Below are 17084 nucleotides of genomic sequence, written 5' to 3'. Positions count from 1 at the left end.
GATAGATAAGAAAAAAGGATGACATATTTCATGCTGCTTCTTTCGTTAATACGAAATGATGATATTAATGATTAATTACCATTACTATAACAGTAATTACAATAACGTGCTCGATTCATATGGCAAATGTATTTGACGTTTGAACGCTGCAAACTGATTGCTAAAATATCGCAGTCGAATCATCGATATTTGTTCGATTGTATATATATTTCTGACTTTAAATAGAAAAAGATTAAATTGCAACATATGAATCAAATAAAAATCACCGTGAATAAAATAGAAATTACACATTCAGCGAATAAGAGAAAAAAAAAGAAGTAATGTGACGTTTGGTTACGTAAAAACACGTACGTATTATTCGCGAGATGCAAACGAAATTGATACGATGCACCTACGTCGATCGTGCATGCGATCTGATTATATGCACAGATCGCCGATTTATACAATCGCGACAAGATATCTCATACAAGAAAGAAATAAATTCAATGGTAAGTCACGCGAAACGACAACCGATTTATATTGTCAATTTTTCTCAATTATCCATTTGCAAGCGCACGACTTCCCGCACGCACGCATATAGGCATACACATACACACACACACACACACACACACACATATATTTCCTAAAACGAGGAAAAACCTTGAGACACTGCGTACGGCATATTCTATTAAATAATGTCTGCGGTAATTGTTATTATTCTTCACATACGCATCAAATGGTCGACTGAAATTCTTCTAGATTAATCGTTTGACAGACCGTGTCGTTTCGTGAAAGTATCACAGCGAAATGTTTGCCTTTCGATTTTGTAAAATAACCGAGATGTTCTCGTTTTTATTTCGTTTCCCAGTCCCTTTCCAAAATATGTGCAAAGTAATTGAAACAACTGACACAGTGTTTTGGAGAAAGAAAACAGACGAGAGAGAGAGTGAGATAAAGCCATGAAAAATAGAGAGAGGTGTATTTATGTATTCGATCAACACAGTGTTTTGGAAAAAAAGGAAAACAAACAAAAGGGAGTGGCAAAGCCGAAGGCTAAATCAAAGAAATTTCAGTATGTGATAAGAGTTACGGATGGAGCGACGCGTAAGTCGGTGAATAAGGAAAACTTTAATTTTTTTGTACGCGATATAGAATAAAAGAGATGATTGTACTTCTGACGAGAGGTTTCCTCAATCATCTTATTGCAGGATATCTTGCTCGCTACTATTATTACGCGTATTTCTTTCTCTTCGGGTTTAGTTAAGCTCGTGTTGTGGCTGTCAATGTTTTAAGCATTAATGCTAGGATTTACATTTTATTTCTGAGAAAATAGATCGAACTAAGACATACTTTACGCGAAAATTGTAGTGTTCGATAATTATTCGATGTCGACGCGCGAATACGTTTTTATTTCCCTCCCACCGTATTTAGAACGAACTAAAGTATACAATAATGTTCTAGTTTTCAGGATTGGGCTTGTATCAGATTATAATTTTGCGTATAATTCAACGAATGTTATTTTTGTGCAGTATCAAAAATCTTTTTTTTTTTCTTTTTATCGGGGGTAATGAACAAAGTAAGCAGAAAACTGTAATTCTTTCGCTAGTAATCTTATTCTTTTATTGTGCAATTATGGAAATATACAAACTCACTATAAAAAATATGCGATTTAGCATGCTCCAAACTGCGTGCTCCACAATGCACCGTACTATCGCGAAATTAATCGACAGTTATTCTCTGGCGTAAAGTATTTGAGCGAGATAAAAAGCATAATTTCTGGTTTAATTCCGACATAATTGCACGCGGCAATGACGGTAATTCTTCGTAAATTTTCATTTTATTATCGCCGCAAAATTTTCTGCGCGATAACGAACGGCGATCTCTTCTTTCAACGAAACCGTTATCATCGCTAGAACCTATTCCAGGTCTCGTGGTTTTCGTAAACAATCGGCATTATACAGACGTGGGCAAGGACGTGCTATCGCGAAACTTTAATCACTGAGATAATTAACTTACTATTTCACTCAAACTTGGAATTTATTTCCTTGACGAGACGTTATGCGAGAATATTAATGCGCGATGATCACTGATCGATGTATAGATAATAAATAAACTCACTGTTATATAATATTAGTAAATTGGAGTAGGGGGAAGTTTGCAATTCTCTAACTTAATTAGAGATCTAATCGATGAGACAATTAGAGCAATTAACGTGCAATCGATAGTGCGAATTTGAATGATTGCGCATTGATATTATGTAATTTCATCACATATTAAAAAAATGTAATATATATAATAAACTTGATCATTAATTAATAATTAAATCATAAAGTTGTAATTTAATTATAAAAGTATTGTTTATATAAGGTATCCCGGAATTTTTTGGTCAGATTGTATGTTCTAGACGTAGAAATATGAAAAAATATGTTTGTATACCTTTTTCTTATTTCTATTTTTTGTATAACATACTGGTATCTATCATTATTTTACTATGAAATCCTGGGACATTCTATAAAAAGAGTTCGATTACAGTTCAGTGTAATACAATTCAGTTTTCCGTGAGAATAATTGAAACTGTCGAGCATATAATATATGGATATTTCACGTTAAGATAAAATCGAGGTTTTACGGAACATTTGCAAAATTACATCATAAATATTTAATTTTACCAACATAGTTACGAATTACCCAACCAACGACAATTGTAAATCGAAGAAAAAGTTCTACAACTACCGCTCCGATAATATTTCAAAAAATTATAAAATCTCACAAAATACAATTTATATTGACTTTTAATTATAAGAATTTAAAATAAATAATTTATATATAAAATTGTAAAAAAAAAGACAACAAATAAAATGAATAGAATAGTACAAATAATAGTTTATTTTTAATTAATTGAAATTGTTATAACACTAATTATGAAATAATCGTAAAAATTACCGTAATCGAAAGTATTGTACGAGTCACGCTGTTCGTAACGTTATTTGGCAGATAGATAAATTACGCGAGCAAGAATAAATATTGTGATGTGAAGAGTAGCTAAGAATATAAGGATTTATAACGTTCTTTAATCACCGATACCTCCCAACAACGTTTAATTATAAACACACATTACGATTATCGCGCAGCCATAAATTATAGATGTCGAATTTTAATTAAATAACAACTTTTAATTGCTCAAGTGGCGATCACATGCATAATAACATGACAGTATCACGTGATTCGAAGAATAGATTAAAAATATCATAGTGAATCATACATATTGGAAGGAAAATCAGAAAAAAATTAGAAAAATAGGAAGAGTAGGTTATACACAAGAATTTTGCAAAACTATTTTCCGTCTCTAAAAATTTCGAAAAACATTTTCTTTGTGAATTCTATGATACTTTGACATTTTTTTTAGAAAGAATATAGAATTTGTAATTTCAAAAATTTGTCAAAATATGAGGAAATTGACGAGAAAAGAAAACGCGATCATTTGCAGGTGCTGCACATTCGGCTGAGGTAGCAGATTAATAAAAAGCGTACATATACAGAAAAAAATGTATGCACGTGACATACACCGACATGTCAGATGACGTATGGCAGTTAGGATTACGCGATTGCACAGGGTGCTTCGCATAGCAATACGTTAGTATGGTCGAGGTCACAATGCATTGTACTCTCATTCGGAAGCACGCGGAAAATCTGAAATCCCGGGCAGACTTGGCAGGCATTGTAATCTCGCGGATTCTCTAACGACTCGTTGCAAAATAGGAAAGCGAGCAGATAAAAATAAGGAGAGACATCAGAATTGAAAAGCCACGAGTTAATACATAGCTGGACAAACTTGTCCGTTTTAGTCGGAAAATCTAATTATATCTAATTGATTTAATTATAAAAGTGTTTTTTCGTTGTTACAGTATTCCGTTAGAATACTGGAAATTAATATTATTACCATAAATTTGAAACATATACGCTTATAATATAAATATATTTTCTAGAAGGATATTATATTTGTACTCTTAGGGTAAAAAATTGCGCCTGCATAAGCAAGAAAATTATTGAGAATAGTTTTGAGTCATCAGGTGGAATCTGCAATACGACTTATTTATGACTACTAACGACATTTCGGCCAAGAATAAACGAAGATATAAGTTTTCAATCATTGCCGCGCGTTATTTTTGAAGAGAATCGCCGTTTTCTTTCTTCCTCTTTTTATTCGATTCGCATACAAAAGTGTCTGCCAAAAACGCATCCCCATAAAAAAACAAGTCGCCCATTTCTTCGATTCGACTGCCGATATTTCTTATCAATATTTTTTTTTTTTTTTTGCAATGATGATTTGCGTACATAGTCATAAAAATTGGTGAAACGGATTTTAATGGACATACTAAAAAGTCGGAGCGTAGCGCTCGCGATTTTCGAAGTCCCTGAAGAAGGTGTTAAAGAGTTAGTTATATCTTTATAACGCGTCTCGTTAGTATATTGGAACGAAGAAAGTTTGAAGATAAGAATAAAGATAAATTAAGTCTTAAAAAGAAGATACGGATTACTATGTAGTCAAAATTATCAATTATTTAACCATCTCATTTTAAAATAGCGGAAAAATGTTCAGAATAAATTTCCGACATTTTCTTTCAAGTAGCATAAAGATATATAATTTTTTATGAAATATTTTTTATTTTATATCTAATAATTTATCGGAGATCGAATAAATTTTAGAATTAACACACAGAGCAATCAAGTTATTTGATATTATCAAATCGCGCTCTTTTTTTTATAGAAATTTACTTTTCCACATCTCTCTTCTCTATCTTTACGCAAGCTTCTTATTATTTATGAAATTTCGTCGAATTACAAAATAAAAATTATCCGCGATCAATCATCGTATATTGATTAGCTCGCAATAATTTCAATCGCATCGATATCAATTCGCAAAAATCTCGTAAAATTCAAGCGGGGTACTCACCAAAGTGTTCTGATACCCCAATCCGTACTCCTCCTCATTTTCTCCTTGCGACGTCATCTTGATTTCCTATCCCGTTGGACGAGAGCGGTAAACTCAAAAATTTTTTAATCGCCGCAAAAGGTTGTCTCCAAGAAAAATTTCCGTCAGCGGAAGGAGAGAATAATGGGGAAAAGAAAATGAAATGGGAAGAGCAGAAGAATCGGAGATGAATCCAGATTGAAATTTAACGTTCTATCCACGATTGATCCTCGAAGGCGTCCGATCTTCTTCTTCTTCTTCCTCGTTCTCTTTCCTCACGATAGCGGCAATTCATCGATGATATGTTTGACCTGGAGGACCGGTACCACCCTCAAGATTTTCAGAGTCCCGAATCTTATAATTAACAAAGTCTGTCGCGAACATGGAAGTCGTCACGGCATGAAGTTCAAAAATTATGCGGGAATAATTGAAACTAAATTCAACATGTGTTGAGAAAGATTCTCCTTATTAAAATAAATCTCTGATAAACAAAAAGGCGGTTATCATTCCGTAATATCGAAAATAATCTCGATTATTGTACGAATAATAACTCGTATCACGGGACGTCAGAACACTTCGAGAATCAGTTGCAGAAATAAGCGCTTGTATCTTTGCTTCGATAGCTATCGATTCCGTTGACTTTGCGACTCACTCCGAATTTATCGCACCGATAAAACCGCACTCAAGAAATGTGACCTTGTGTTTGATTTACGTATTTCGTTGTAAGATACATAAGCACTACATCTCGCGCAGCTGTTACCGAACCGTTAAACGCGCGACGAAGAGCATCGAATCTCGTAGACTCGCGATTTAAATCGCGGGAACCGGCGCGCTTTCGAAGATGCGCGAACCGCGTCATGTCGATATTTGCAGCGCGGTAACAGTCGCGAGCGAGATAAAGTAAGCCTGAGAATATCGTCCAGTCACTGTGCAAACACCGGCAACAAGGATGACAAAAGGCCGGACAAAAATCGCGTTGGTCCAACGTAATCGAAGACTGCACCTCTCGATCGGTGCGAAACACGACTGTTTCTCATATCGCGCGAAGCAAACTTTCGAACTAGTAAATATTGACATTGAGGATGTTTTGCGAACTAAATACGCTCGTCACGAGATGATTATCGCTAGATCACGATTCTATCATTCTAAAAGTACTATCGACATGATCGATCGAATTCGCGCGGCATAATTTAAGATATGAATTTTACATTCAAGAAAAAAATCCGGGAGTGAACGACGTTTAGATAAAAGAAGAGTATCTTACTTGACGAAGTTCTCGTGTCTTCGAAATTCTCGATCGGTGCCGGAGATTAATTTCCAAGACGCCGCCTGCGACTTACTTCGTGTTACGTTGCACGGAAAAATGGCAAGGTGGTACCGGTTTACCGTGTATGTACATGCGGTTTACATCTCGTCGAGTTAACCGGGACTTTTCTGTCAGGGATTACCCGTCGATTCGAGAGATGAATCCGACGCGAAATCGTTTGGTGACCCCGAGACGAGACGCGGCGAGAGAGCGCGCGAGCGCCTCTGACTGTCCGGCTGGACGGTCGTGAGCCGACTGATAGGTATATGAATGAAGCGGCCGAGATTTCACTCACTATGTTTGCAGGAAATTCAAAATCCTATACGTCAGCGGCGGCACGAGCGACGGTACCGCTCCTCCTCGCGATCGATTCTTCGACATTTCGCGTAACGAGAGTCCGAATGGTGTAGAGGCACGTGACGGATCTTCGTCGCGCTTTCGGAACGAAATTCCGCCGCGGCCAAGTTCCGGAAGAACACGTGCACGCGAACTTTGAATTTTTATTCTACCGAAGAACCTCTCGTCGCGATAAATTTTTATTATAAAATAATAATACGCATATATATATACTATATAATAAAATGTGTTTTTTCTTGTGAGTTAAAAATAATTTTGGGAAAAAAATAAATTTTACAATGAACGCCTCGAGAACCGAATTGCTGCTCGTAGAAATCGTAGCCGCTTAAATTCGTGAAATCATACAAATTGTATTCCATAGTCTAATGTTATGTGGTGACGTTTTTCGACTCGACATAATGATTGATAACATCGACCGATAACGAAAGGCATTGTCATCCAGCTATGCGATTATACGCGACGACAGTGCATTAGAAATGATATTTCCTTTATGAACGTTTTCCTCATGAACCGACGCGGCGAAAGACAAATAACTCGGCTCTATGCACGGTAATTTTCGACGAATCCATTTAATGAGTCTGTGGGCGACGACCTTTTCCTTTAGCCATGTCATTTCGCTCGCACGCGATATAAGCTATTATGACACGCGAATAAAAAAACGGTCGTCCTTGACCATCGCGAATTTACCGAATAATTCAACGTGCATTGATCGATGGAAGAAAGATACTAATTGGCCATTGAAGAAACGCTCTAATCTCGTCTTTTGTGTGAAATTTCGATGCTTCCGAGCTTGAATCACGCGATCGAACGATCGAAGGATGGATAGAAAAAGCGCGTCAATGTCCGATAATGACCGGGGAGGATCTTGTTTTCTGCATTGTTGCAAAATAATTTATATATTATATATCAATTAAGGGTGCTTTGGGACACCCTGTATATAAAGAATTAGATCTCAATAATATTCTAAATAATCTATTATAATCTATTATGCTAACATATAAATTTGTCATTGAATTAAAATGAAACTGATATTACTGCGGACTGTCGAGTGGAAGAATGACGGAATATAAATATTTATGAACAACTGACATTTCCTACTTATATAATCGAGACAGAACCCAAAAGGGGACAAATTCGAACGTGATAAAAATACGCATTTGTGATAATATCGTCGTTTAATGCAACGCTCTTTTTTACGATGCTGAGAAGTGAGAGATGACTCATGTAATATTTCTAATGACTTCAGCAGCGTGAGTTAAACGTGATGCTGTTTCTGAAAAAAACTATGTCAGTTGTGTATTATATAGCGTATAATCGTTTTATAAAAAATTAATACTTGGGTCTGATTTCAATTACTGCATACAGGGAATGGAATAGACGAAGCAGGCTGGAAGAGAATCAATATCGATAAACTCGGTCGGAAAGAATACAAACATTATATATATTATATATCAATAAATTTATAAGCATCGTTGTAACAAGATTAACATCGTAAAAACACCGGAGTTTGTTTTTCTTTTTTTAAAAAAGATAAGGCCACTCTTATATATTAATACTGGTTGTTAGTCTAATAATTGTGCGTGCTTTTCGATATAATATTGAATCTCAAAAATATGCTCTTTCATCCAGGTTTCGCATGTGACAATATTACACAAACATCATATAAATATATAATTCACAATCACGTTTCATCTAGCGCTTTAGTCCCCCTGTACGTAATTCACCGAATGCATACATAACTTATGCTAATAGAGAGGATGGTTGATTGGAACAACACAGTATCCACCCTTTTGGTACAATGCTATCATTTTGGAGCATTATCATTGCTGTCCGAAGACGAACTTGGTACAATCGAAGCTAACATAAAAATTGAAAAAAAAAAAAGAATAATATATGTAACAATACAAAGTTAAACACACCAGATTCGTGAATATATCGCGTGTACTCACCAATGATGATGATTAAGATGACGACGCAGATGATGCCAATAATAATCATCATTTTGAGATTTTTCCACCAATATTTTCGTTTCAACTTTCCAGCGTGTTGCTCAAACTGCGTTGCGCCTTGTTGTAGGGCATCAGCGCGATTTTCAAGCTCCGAGAGCTTCTGATCTCTCTCCAATACCTTCTCCACGTTAACTTTCATTATACCTACAACCTCGTCCACGGTCGCTTGCGTTTGCTGCAACTTTTTGCTCGCTCCTGCTTGCTGAGTGTTTCGAGGTCCACCCATTTCTCCTTCTCCTGCACCGCCACCTTCCATAATCCTGAAATAAAAATGTTTTGCGATTAACATCTCTTCCAATTCTAACAATTCCTCCATAAATATTTGTCAGTTTATAATCACGATGTAGATTATTTTCGACTATGGGATAAATAATGTAAAAGCCACTTGTCTATTTCATCCAATAATTTTTGAAGAAATTATGTCAGAAAAATAATGGGTACACACCCATAACCTCAAAAGTCCTACATATGTTCTTCTTTAACGAGCTTTATTTATACATCTGCCAATTTGCGGAATATTTATGGCTCTTTTATTGATAAATTTTGTACAAAGAAATTCTTGTATGCATATATATAAATGAAAAGGCGAAGAGATAAAATTATAGTGACGAAATCATCGTTCAATCATCAATACAATACGGTATTCAGTGTGATGGTACTATAACGATTTCAATACTATACATACATACGCTTGTTTTTCACTCACTTAAAGATATCAAATGCAGGAACAAATCAAGAATAAACAATAAAATCTACAGGCACAACGAATATCTTCCAAATTACTGCGATGACGAGATGACGACTACAATTTATAGCAGCAACAGTGAAATGACAGAGGCCGAAGATGGCGATAATTATGACGTCATATTGTAAAAAATATGCAAAAAATATGCTCACCAAGGATGGGCTAGCAAAAAAATATATGGTTGAACCGATCGAGGATCGTTTCTTTCCTGTGTAATGTATGTACGGTTTATAATATAACTAAATAGTCAATAAAATGTGATACAAGTCTTGCGCTGTCACAATTAAAATAACAGTTCGTTAAAAATCAAAATATTGTCTCTTCACGCCATCTAGCAATTTGTAGAATTATTAGATCGAAATTTCTGTGTCGATAAAAACGATTTCGCCCACTAATCTACCGCAGTCTACTATAGTCATGTAACAATAAATTTTCATTGCACCAAATTAATGTAATAATACAATGATTAACATTAAAATACACATAAACGTAAATAAAATAATTAAATTATATATTCAATACATATACGACAGAGTTAATTATTATTAAATCAATTATATATTTTTTTTATAAGCAATCGATCGTTTTATTAAAGAATTATAATTTCAATATTTCACGATATTTGTTACATGAATATTTCTTTAGTCTTTAGCCTTTATTTCCTATATCGTTATAATTCAACTAAATGTTATCAAGTTGAAATATATTTTTTCGATAATACAATCGTGTATCTATATAAACGAGAGAGTTGAATAAAAGTACACTAAAAAAAGTGGTTTTGCAACTACAGCAAAAATTTTCTGGGTGCGCAAAATTAACTGAGGTACATAAATGATTAGCAAATACTGTGATATCGCATATGTTTCGCATTTAATCAATCTAAGTGACAGAGACAGAATTTATATCTGAACTGTTTGTGAAATTTAGAAAGAATGTTTTTCTGTGGCGCCTATCCATGTTAAGGCCAATCATACTTGTTATAAAGTTTGGCTGTGGTACACAGAAAAGATTAGCGGCAAGAAACAAATGAATATATAATCCTCACATCTAACATATTTGTATAACGCGCCCAATCTATCTAGCTCTTTTAAACAATTTCTCTCAATTTTTCGATGCTGCAGTTATAATTGGCAGTTATATTTCTCACAAAGATCGTTCTAGCTGTAGTATCGAAACTCATATTTATCCAATGCAGTGATTAACATTTGGCAATGGGACCTAAATTTTCTAGAAGATATTATTAGAATGTTGCTGCTATAAATTCTATATGTAACAGACAATATTCTAACAGATACAAAAAATAGCGATAAATTTTTGTTGTGACACCTAGAAATCTACCTATATCAGCAAGACATTTTTTTGAGTGTAGAAAAAATTACCGAACAATATTTTATAACGAATTGTTAGTAATTAGGTCAAATTGCAGTTAAATTTCGTCTCGAAATTTCACTTAAGGGCGAATGACAATTACAATGACATTTCTCAGACGGCCATCTTCGTCGGCCGGGAAATAAAATTAAATGGGCTCGAGACGATTTGCCCGAGATGACGACGCAGACACACGAAATACACAATACATACGTAGAAAGCTATTGCCGCGAAAAGCTACGGTCACACACTTACCGCTACGAGTTGCCATAATCGAGCGTACGAGCAATATCGCAGAAGCATTTTGGACGCGCGCCGGCCGTCGTTCACCGTGACATCGACGTGACTCACGAAGAAAATTGCGAGCAAAACGGGGGTATACAATAAAACATGTTGCGGATTTGCGCACGTGCGCGTATTTGCACCGCGTCGCCAGGAATGTACGCCAAGTACGCGATTTCGATGTATACGGAAGCGCGATCAAACTACGATTTTTTTAATCTTATTTTTCAATCCGACATTTGTCTCCGATTCAATAATAAATGCGCAAACGTTTGAAATATTTATATCAATACAATCTTTAATTATAAAAGAATCTTTAACTCTACAAGTTCTTATGTATATCGAAGTATACATTAAGATGAAAATCATATATTTTAAGTAATTGTCAAATTCGCGTATGAGCTAATATATCACATCATAGACACTCGAAATATCTAAGAACCGGTGTAGAAGTTTCCTATAAATTAATCCAACAAATATTTCAGAATCATCGCAATGATTGCATTATTATATCTCACAGAGACGTGTCTATTTCCGCGCAAGGAGCGCATTATGAAACAAGCGAGATCAAAATATTATTAACAAAATTCCAGCTATATTTTACATGTATTTTATATAGGACAATTTCTCTTGGATATTCATCAACATGAAACGAAAGCAAGAGGACACACGTGGTGACCCGGACACGCGGACACGTTCCTGGCGGCAGTGTAGGGTGTGTTCGCGCATGGGGATTGCGAAACGGCATCGGGACCGTCGTATTGACCAAAATCGGCCACGCGTGCGCATTCGGGGAGGGTTGGAAAACCGTCCGTCGACCCTGTCGCTTCCTCGAGAGATCGATCCTCGGCCACGGCGTGCGCGCTGCCCTTTCAAACGCACATTCGCCACGCGATCCTGTCCGCCGTTCCTCGCGAGGTATCCGGCCGATCTCGCGATCGGCGATATCCTCGCCGCTATCCTCGGCGCGCGATCGCGGGCGTAATCGTCGCGGCGAATCGACGAAGGGGACGGTCAAAAGTTCGAGGGTGGACGGATCGAGATATATCGTCGAAGCGTGCGCGCCGGCGATATCGCGGCGCGGCGGCGTGTGTCGCTGGAAATTTTATCAATACCTCGGCGGCCATCTAGTCTCGCTGTGGCAGTCGTTCGCGAAAAGTTACGCGCCGAACGCCGACCGGGGGTTGACGCCGAGCCGACCGATTAACCGACGACGAGGATTGCCGGAATAGAAAGAGCCCGAGGCGATCGACTACTGCGAGCATGTGAGTACACGTGATAATACGCGCGGCTCTCTCTCCATCTCTCCGAGTCCCCGAGCAAACGAGGTCCGAGGATCCGCGAGAACGTCGCGTGATTAAACGATTATTCGCGTCTCGTGTGACATCGATCAGAAAATTCTTGGACGGATCGCGAACAAGTTCTCTAATTAGTTCGAATACGAATCATTGTGAAATGCTGCCTAAGAATGTAATCGAGATGCATGCAGATGAGGAGTATAATATTAATCAGGATGGTCCAAGTGACGTGTATATTAGCGTTTCGAACGAGACGATTCGCGTCGCGGTACGTCAAAGTTTTTCCGATAGACTTGCCGCGAGACCACCTTAAACCTCGTCGAGAAACACGAAGTCGAGCACCGCGAGTCAAGTTCCGCGTCATAAGTTCGGAAATTGGAAAGATGATATATTCCTAGTTTCCGCTTCGCGTTCGTACGATAATACAAATGGCGATTGTTTCGTCGAGCTGCATCGTGCACCATTTCATGCCAATTTCGTGACCATTTCTATGATCAATGAATCGGAAAGTACTCGCGTAAACGGCCGTATTTCCTTTCCACAAACTGTAACGCGTCCAACGTATAACTAGATCAATGAGCGATTATAGAACGGGGACTATATACCTCGTGCTCCGAATCGCTCATCGCGATTTACACGCGAAGAGTTTCGCGGGGAGCGGCGATCGATGACTTTTCGCGGATGTATGAATGCGCAAAAATCGCGTAAGAATCGCGCAAGGCTCGGCGAGAGAGGAGGGCGAGAATATGACGACGGTCACGACGTTGTAAGATGCGTTTTAAGACGCAATTGCCGAGGCCCTTGTCGCCGCCAATCGATCCTTCTCGCACGACCCGTCCGTCCGCGGCACACGACAGAATTTCCGATAGAGTGCAACGGAGCTTCTCGAAGCTCGTTTATATACGCGGACTCGATTTTTCATCCAGAGTCATATAAACCGAGAGACGACTCGCGCCGTAATCTTTGAATCTTTATAAGGTGCGATAACGTATCTTAATCTTATTCGATGTAGCGGCAAAAAAGTCGATCGTGAAAAATATTAATGTATATTAATTAACATGCCGCGTGTGAAGTTTCGCTCCTATATATTAATTAAATTTCTCTCGCATTTCGAGATCTTTTTAACATCTACTATATTATATATTAATTATAATTTATTATAATTTTATTAATTAAGTATAATATTTTTTATTATGATACACAGCTATTTGTTAATTATAATTTCGAGAAAACTAATATAGCTTTCTATTTCTCGCTCTGACTTTCCTCGATTCTCTGCACATTTCCTTTTTTCATTTTTATCTCCACTCTAGCTCGATTAAAGATATTATATTTGGCCAATCGAGATAACATATTTGTAACCAATATCGTGCTCGAGTATTTCGCGATCTTGGTCAATCTCGATAAAACGCAGGATGATTCAAGCATTGCCGACTATCGTTACGGCACCCACACATTGCCGATAAACGGGGAGAGAGAGAGAGAGAGAGGGAGAGAAGGGAAAGGGTGGCTCGATCTCTTTGAAGGACACATGATAATTTCGGATTGTTTCGCATTCGCGATGTATTATAACGGAGATTAGGAAGCATTATCGTGTGCATGTTATCTATCCGCGCGTGAAAAATTTCCTTCTTGTTGAGTAGCGATTAATGCAATTCAATGCGCATTTTTTGCGATGTTTACACGTTTGATGCGTTCTTTCGAGAAAAACTAATACATATATACTTGTATGTATTAGATTATGTATAATATGTATGTATATAGTTGGGATCAATCGCGCGAAACGCGCCGCACTGCTACTACATGTCGGCTCGCAGTTTCTATATTTAGATAATCAATGATGAGCACATTTACGGCAATGTTCTACGGCTTTGCTAGACGGAAAGGTTCGTACGTAACGTTGTGACGCGTATGGCGAACAATGAACCATTTGCCGGATTGTTTGTGCGTCGATCAAAGACGGAATCTTCAAGGCGCAGCAGCCTAACTATCGCGATATATCGGTTGCAGTTTACTTCTTGAAAGTTCCTTGAGATAATGTAATGAAGTTTCTCTTTGAGGGGCATAATTCTGGAAATTATTGGAAAGTTACGTACGAGGGATATGCAAGTTATTAATTGTACAAAATTAAACCGATAATTTTTAAAATAAGTAATATGATATATTAATTTATGATATATATATTAAAATTTGATTAATTGTATCGCGCACAGAATTTTTATATATGTATATATATATATAGTTATTATTTTCTTTAATTTATTTAAAAGTAATAGCGTTATATTTTGTCTTGAAAAGTATTTAATGGACTCTTAAGTTAATCGTTGCAAATGAGAAATAAAGATTTTTAATGAAGTATTTTTACGCAAATGATGCAAATCCCATAATTATTGACCGTTCAGCGCCAATTCTACTAATCTAATAACAAGGATGAAGACGCAATATTTGCGATCGATTTATTAATTCCATTACATATCCCATTTTACGTCATGGAGTGAATAAATGTTGGTTTTTACGCACGATGTATATAACTACGGCAATCAAAAAATAATCCAAATATCTCTCAAGTATCTATAAAATATATTATAATAAAAAATGAAAAAAGTAGAGAACAGCAGAAATTTCCGAAAGAAAAATGTTTGAATAAAACGAAAAGTTTATTCGTATTTTTCCAAATAAATCAATCTAATGTTAAATATTTATATGAAACGATCAACAATAATAGCAGAAATTTTCAAATCACATCAAAGAAAAAAAAATTATCGTTGAAAATATACTTCAATAAGTATCGAACACACACAGTCACGTTATATTTATAAATAATATCAATAAGAATATCGTAAACATTTAATTTTATATACATATATGATATATATAAAGATTACGTAGTTATATACACAATTACATAATCTTTTTGTTTTTAAAATAATTATTTAAATAATTACTCCATTATGACAATTGTTGATTGATCATATTGTTGATGTAAAATACATCAACATCGAATTGTCAAAATATCGCGGCAAATACCGGACGCTACGGCCAAATATTCCATCGATGTTGCGTCCGACATCTCAATGAAAACAATACAGAGAATAGGCACGTACGACACTTCTCTATGTTTAACTATTTCGCCGGCGTTATTCGAATAGTCGATCGATCGGCTGTTGCCACTCGGTCGTTCGATCGTATCTGGCCAAAAATAAAACCCGCAATCCATCGCCGACCGCTTTTTCATTCGCCTTAACCAGCATTTCTCGAATCGTAGATAACGCCAATTACAATATTAAATAATCATGGAACTTTTTTGTAACAAAAATTAATTTCTTGTAATATATAAATTAATCAATTTTGTTGGTACGCGGAGATTGATGAAGGATATGCTATGTCGAAATGGAAAACTGAATTATCCCAGTGCGTGCATAAGTTGTTGGGTAATTAAATTGACATTATACTCGCAGCAATTCCGGGAAAAGTTTCGCATTGTGCAAAAGGTCAGATGATTTAATGTTGGGAATCCCGTAAAAATAAGATATGCGGCATGACCGATATACACGCATACCTATAATATTATATATAGTTCCTAAATCCATGTGCAGGACATTTCCATATATAGTAGGTAGAAAATGTTATTTGCGCATTCATTCTTTTTGAGACAATTTTACAGAAAAATATTACATTAAAAAATGCTACAAGTGTCATTTATTCTTATATAAAATTATATGAAATTATTTGAAAAAATGTGCAATGTAAAAATATATATATTTTTTTTTTTTTATTTCATAAATAACATTTGAACACAGTTAATCAAAAGAATGCAACAATAATTCTTTTTTTTTTATATGGATTTTTTTATCCATGATTATAGTTGTAACCGCGCAAATTGTCTCACAACAGATAATTGCAATTGTTTAACTTTGAATATTCATGTACACGTGCGCTATGAATTACAATCTCCTGAGGCCATACACGAGTAGCCGACTTATCAATGACCTTTCATCCCGTATCCGCTCATCTCGAGAGTCACCGTCTTTTAATGGCGCATTCGATGCGCCTCCAGCCGATGTTCGCATCATCGTCATTATCCTTCTTAGAAACCAGTGGGTGGAAAACGCGTAGGTAATACGCATCGAGTTTTTGCCATTAAACAGCGTGAATGGCGAAATCGTGTCATGAACTTTACCCTTTTGCGATGGTTTTCCACCCGCGGCTCGATATGGGGAAGATCACACGCAGCATCCATGGTGCAATGATGATACTATAATTCCTAGCTCGCATGTCCCGGGACCCGGAACACCCTATTTGCGTGTTTATTTCATCTCTTTAGAACCGTCAGAAGAGAAATAAATCACATAGCTTGAAAAAATCGTGATGATGCATTCGTAATAAATATTGTGTATTTAATAAATATATGATTTCAATAGCATATACAATAGCTGTACTTTTTAACGCGTATTTATCTTACACATTCAACTTCTAAAACAATATATTCGCGTTCAAGAGACGCTATTATTATTCTATTTTATTTTATTATTATTTTCTTTCGAATTATCAGATTTTATTGAAACAGTTATATATTAACACCTTTATATTACCCATATTCTCTTAAACGACAATTGATATATTTATAAAGATCGCGCGTTTATTTATGGTATCTCACAATAATATTAATATTAATATTAGTATTATATACAATATATAATATTATTTATATATATTATTATATAATATATATTTAATATTAATATAAATATTAAATTAATATTCG

General features: G+C 36.0%; 3 protein-coding genes across 9 annotated transcripts in view; 1 reads left to right on the top strand and 2 right to left on the bottom strand.

Annotated features, from left to right (window-relative positions):
• The window catches only part of LOC115240345 (chloride channel protein 2), a 30143-nt gene extending 23398 nt beyond the window's left edge, over positions 1–6745 (bottom strand). The window contains exons 1-2 of one of the 2 annotated variants that reach the window (XM_029815436.1): positions 6219–6745; positions 4937–5265 (exon numbers count right to left, since the gene is read on the bottom strand). In XM_029815436.1, coding sequence (XP_029671296.1) covers positions 4937–4993 — 57 coding nt within the window. In that variant the 5' untranslated portion in view covers positions 4994–5265; positions 6219–6745. Of the gene's footprint in view, positions 1–4936 lie in introns of both variants that reach the window. The other variant, XM_029815435.1, reaches the window with a different exon arrangement.
• A 1294-nt stretch (positions 6746–8039) lies between these two features.
• Positions 8040–11133, bottom strand: LOC115240412 (synaptobrevin-1-like). Of its 3 annotated transcripts, none has more exons than XM_029815555.1 (3): positions 10995–11133; positions 8567–8886; positions 8040–8474 (listed from the first exon to the last, which is right to left on the bottom strand). In XM_029815555.1, exons 2-3 carry the CDS (start codon positions 8880–8882, stop codon positions 8422–8424), a joined length of 369 nt encoding a protein of 122 aa, XP_029671415.1. In that variant the 5' UTR covers positions 8883–8886; positions 10995–11133; the 3' UTR covers positions 8040–8421. The 3 variants fall into 3 exon arrangements, with proteins under 3 accessions (XP_029671415.1, XP_029671414.1, XP_029671413.1); XM_029815554.1 differs by lacking the exon at positions 10995–11133 and adding an exon at positions 9524–9707; XM_029815553.1 differs by lacking the exon at positions 10995–11133 and adding an exon at positions 9333–9500.
• A 745-nt stretch (positions 11134–11878) lies between these two features.
• Positions 11879–17084, top strand: part of LOC115240410 (vesicle-associated membrane protein 2) — an 18648-nt gene continuing 13442 nt past the window's right edge. Inside the window, exon 1 of one of the 4 annotated variants that reach the window (XM_029815548.1) lies at positions 11879–12286. In XM_029815548.1, the coding sequence (XP_029671408.1) occupies positions 12285–12286 (2 nt within the window). In that variant the 5' untranslated portion in view covers positions 11879–12284. The remainder of the gene's footprint in view (positions 12287–17084) is intronic. The other 3 variants (XM_029815547.1, XM_029815551.1, XM_029815550.1) reach the window with 3 other exon arrangements.

The sequence above is a fragment of the Formica exsecta genome, unplaced genomic scaffold (genome assembly GCF_003651465.1).
Source record: "Formica exsecta isolate Colony F162 unplaced genomic scaffold, ASM365146v1 scaffold425, whole genome shotgun sequence".
Lineage (NCBI taxonomy): Eukaryota > Metazoa > Arthropoda > Insecta > Hymenoptera > Formicidae > Formica > Formica exsecta.
Note: the sequence above shows the minus strand (reverse complement) of the source record. Positions and strands in the feature narration are given on the sequence as shown.

What these genes read in the sequence shown, in the direction of transcription:
- LOC115240412 (XM_029815555.1), bottom strand. Translation starts at nt 8,882, where the DNA reads ATGGAAGGTGGCGGTGCAGGAGAAGGAGAAATGGGTGGACCTCGAAAC. An exon ending in CATCTTAATCATCATCATTG is followed by an intron (nt 8,475 to 8,566) that starts GTGAGTACACGC and finishes TTTTTATGTTAG; the next exon opens with CTTCGATTGTACCAAGTTCG.